Raw genomic sequence first — 4,013 nt, 5'->3', positions numbered from 1 at the left:
CTAGACATTAACTGTCCCACATGGTAGAGATTTGTTCTGTAAGTAAAGAGAATAGGTGGGGACATGAGATAGCCTACGTAGCCATGAAATTGGCTAAAATGTTGTCATTTGCAGAAATATCACAGCCTGCTGATGCTGGTAAGGGTAATAAAGGAAAGAGCTTGGGTAACCGAATCCAATAAATCTTTGTGATTTCTCAAAATCTGGCTTGTTCCTAGGATTGATTACTTCTGACAAGACAGAGAGATGGATAAAAGAAATGAGTCTTCAAATATGGATTTTATCCTCTTGGGCCTCTTCCCTGGCATAAAACATATCAACGTCCTTGTCTCTGCCATCCTTCTGATCTACACTGTGGCTCTAACCACAAATTTCTTCCTTATACTCCTGATCTGGGTGGATTATCACCTCCACACACCCATGTACTTTCTGCTCAGCCAACTGGCTGTCATGGACCTGACATTAATCTCTAGCACTGTACCCAAGATGGCAACTGATTTCTTCTCAGGAAAGAGAAATATATCACAGGTGGCTTGTGGAACTCAGATATTTTTCTTCCTGACTCTAGGAATTGCTGAGTGTATCCTCATCACCCTCATGGCCTTTGACCGGTATGTGGCCATTTGCAATCCTCTGAGATACACCCTAATCATGAGTCAGAAAGTATGTCTGCAGATGGCTACCATTTCCTGGGCTGGAGGTGCCCTTATATCACTTATGCACACAGCATATGCTATGCATTTCCCCATCTGTGGCTCTAGAGAGATTTCCCATTTCCTCTGTGAGGTCATGGCCATCCTAAAATTGGCCTGTGAGGACATCTCTGCTTATGAGAAGACTGTAGTGATGACAAGCATTGTAGTGCTCCTCATTCCTTTGTCCTTTATCCTGTCCTCTTATGCTCTCATCTTCCTTGCTGTGCTCCGCATGAACTCCCTGGAGGGCAGAAATAAAGCCCTGGCCACCTGTTCCTCCCACCTGACTGTGGTGAGCCTGTACTTTGGTCCAGCCATGCTGGTCTACATGAGGCCTACTTCTTACCACAGTCCCAAGCTGGACCAGGTTCTCTTTATGCTTGGTGCCATCCTCACCCCCATGATGAACCCCCTCATATATATTCTGAGGAACAAGGAGGTGCTGGGAGCTCTGAAAAATGTGTTGGGACGCTGCCTAACCTCAAATTAGACTGCAATCATAAAAGGAATGTCAATTACTCTCTATCTCTATTTCAGTCTAAATCAGTCCTACTTAGATGTTCAGGTCTCAGTTCTGGTCTTTCCATGCTTAAAATTGCAATGGGGCCACTACCTCTATGAATTCAGTCCATATATACAAATAATCTGATGAAAAATGCTTATATTCTTCATGTTTCTTTTAGAAACACTCTCATATTGTGAACCTTCAGGAGGTAGGCACTCCAGGGTTGATGATAATTGATGGTGATGGTGGTGATGATGGTGGTAGTAAATGTGATGATGGTGTAGTTGGAGTGCTGGTACTTAAAATGGTGGAGGTAGTGATGGTAATGATGATGAAGTTTCACCAAGAAAAAGAACTGAATTAATTATAATTATTTTCAACTACAAAGGGAAAGTATATCAATTTCAGTCCTTGAAAGAGGCTAATCACCACAGAAAGTCTGTGGATGTTCCATCTTCCAAAGATCCATAAGTGAAGATAAGAACAAAATGGAATTCTTGGTTTCTAATTTTTTAAATGAAGAGTCTAGATTATAGACCTAAACAAAAAGCCAATAAATTACTCTGTTTTTACTATTTTTCTTCTACATTAAATTTCAAATATTTATGAATTTGTTCCAATTATCAAAAAGAATCTACATTAAGATCAGACTTTTTTGTTTGTTTGTTTAGTTTCAACTCTTTATTTTTAAGAATATATAATTATAATAGATGATGGAAATAGTTATATTCAGGCTTATATTACTGGAATGAATTTTATCTTTTGTTGTTTTTTACATTTAGTGACTTTCTGCCATGTAATGTCAAAGGAATAAATATTCACATTTTAACAAAGAGGAAATAGAGTGAACATAGCTGAATCTATAAATTTGGAAGTATCCCTATCCTAACATCTGACAGTAAGAACAAAAATGGACTGCAATTGAACCTAATGGATTTAATAATTTACTAGTACATGCATCATATTTTAATTGTCCTGGTTCAGTGACTAAAGTAGCACAATATAAAATTATTTAGACACAGTTATCTAACATCTAAAAAGCAGAGTGAGGAATAAGAAATGTACCTGGCAAAATAATAAATAAATAAATAAATAAATAAATAAATAAATAAATAAATCTGAAAATTAGAAAGCATATCCATATGTCATCCCTAAATCTATGGGGAAAAATAACAATTATTTATTTTTAAATCTGAAATATGTTGAGGATTATATGAAAGAAATGTTTTGATCTACAAAATGAATAAGTAGCAAAATTTTAGGATATTCATATAAGTTATTAATATAAATTATTTGGGCAAGGAAGAAATATATGTACCAATTGAAATGTAGGCCAATCGAGGGAGAAGTATACACCAGAAATATTTATTTTTAAGATTTTTAAAGTAATCTCTACACCCAATGTGGGGTGACAGATTACAACCCTGATATCAGGAGTCACATGCTCCACACTACTGAGCCAGTCAGGCACCCCTAAACCAGAGATAGTCTTGTAATGATTAAACTGACATACACAAGGATGTGTGCTTTAGCTCATAACCATTTACTCAGGTATTAGCTGTCAGGTTTGAGGATTTCTATTTCTAACAGTAAAGTGGAATACCTTGCACTTCAGTTTTGTTTCCAATATAAGCATCTATTACACTAAATAAAACAATAGAGGCAGGGTTTATAAATGTCCTACCCAGAAGGTTAAAAATCTACTCAAAGAGCCATTGTGCTTCAGTTTGCTCCAGTGAAGTGGCACACATTTTGGGAAAAGCCTTATGTTTTATTGAAAATACCTATTATGTCTCATTAACTACCTAAAGTACTTTGTCCCATCCCAACAATGATTATGGCAGATAGGAATGAAGGAATAGGAATATGAAGGAATAGGAATCCACTTGGATGGGACTTGAGCTAAAAGAGGAAGTGAGATCCATAGTTCTTATTTACTTTAAGGGTCTGGTGGTTTCGCACAAAGCTGTATAACTACCCTCTTCTTCCATGCAGGAATAAAATGGGGTTTTAATGCATTGATTCTTTTTAAGATAAATGAGAAAGGTTGGAAAGAGAAAATCTTCATGTAAAGTTCTCATTCATTTACTCTCTGTTGCAGATGCCACACTACTTGTCAACAGAGTTCTGGTAAATGCAAAGCATAATCAACTGAACTCAGCAGTTAGGAAAAAGACAAGGAAGCCCATAAAAAGTCCATTGCCTTGTCAAAATCTCTCCTCATGGAGAACAAAGCCACATGGCAGAAACCACTTCTTTCTTATATAATTGGAAATCTTTCACTAGAAATGCCTAAAAAGAGAACATAAAGTTATCTAGCACAACCACATTCCCTAAAGTTCTGAAAAGAAATGAAATGAGACACTTCAAAAGACAAAATATAAGACTAAGTAAAGACTTGTGACAGAGTGGGGTAAGGCAGAATGGGGAAACAAATGTTTTTTCTTCCTAGACTGGAATTTCTTCGGTGGGGAAAGTCATAACATTCTTTAATATAAACTTAAGCCTCACTAAAACAAAAAATACTTTTGGTAGATGACTGAAATTGCCACTGGCCCCATATTGGCCTCTTCATTTGAAATGAGCAATTAGATAAACTGCATTCTCACTATCAAACAGCATCTCATCACTAAGTACAGTAAATTATTCCTAAATTCTAATTATTCTAACCTCACAGTTTCAGTTCCTTTACTTGATTTTTTTTTCTTCTCATGAATGAGTTAGATGCCACTTCTTTAACCATTTTATTATACTTTAGCCACCACCCATCCAACAGATAGTTTTGCCGTATTTTTTATGGTCTGATTACAGCA

At 36.4% G+C, this 4,013-nt stretch overlaps 1 protein-coding gene across 1 annotated transcript; it reads left to right on the top strand.

The window, feature by feature from the left end:
- Window positions 1–246: 246 nt before the first annotated feature.
- LOC103680349 (olfactory receptor 56-like) lies at window positions 247–1,259 on the top strand. The gene has a single exon (XM_008709887.2). The coding sequence runs from the start codon at window positions 247–249 to the stop codon at window positions 1,183–1,185; it is 939 nt and encodes a 312-aa protein (XP_008708109.2). The 3' UTR covers window positions 1,186–1,259.
- Window positions 1,260–4,013: the final 2,754 nt, after the last annotated feature.

Source organism: Ursus maritimus, unplaced genomic scaffold, assembly GCF_017311325.1.
Source record: "Ursus maritimus isolate PB19 unplaced genomic scaffold, ASM1731132v1 scaffold_5, whole genome shotgun sequence".
Lineage (NCBI taxonomy): Eukaryota > Metazoa > Chordata > Mammalia > Carnivora > Ursidae > Ursus > Ursus maritimus.
This window is presented reverse-complemented; position numbering and strand designations above follow the sequence as displayed.

Coding starts and splice junctions, on each gene's coding strand:
- LOC103680349 (XM_008709887.2), top strand. CDS start 247: ATGGATAAAAGAAATGAGTCTTCAAATATGGATTTTATCCTCTTGGGC.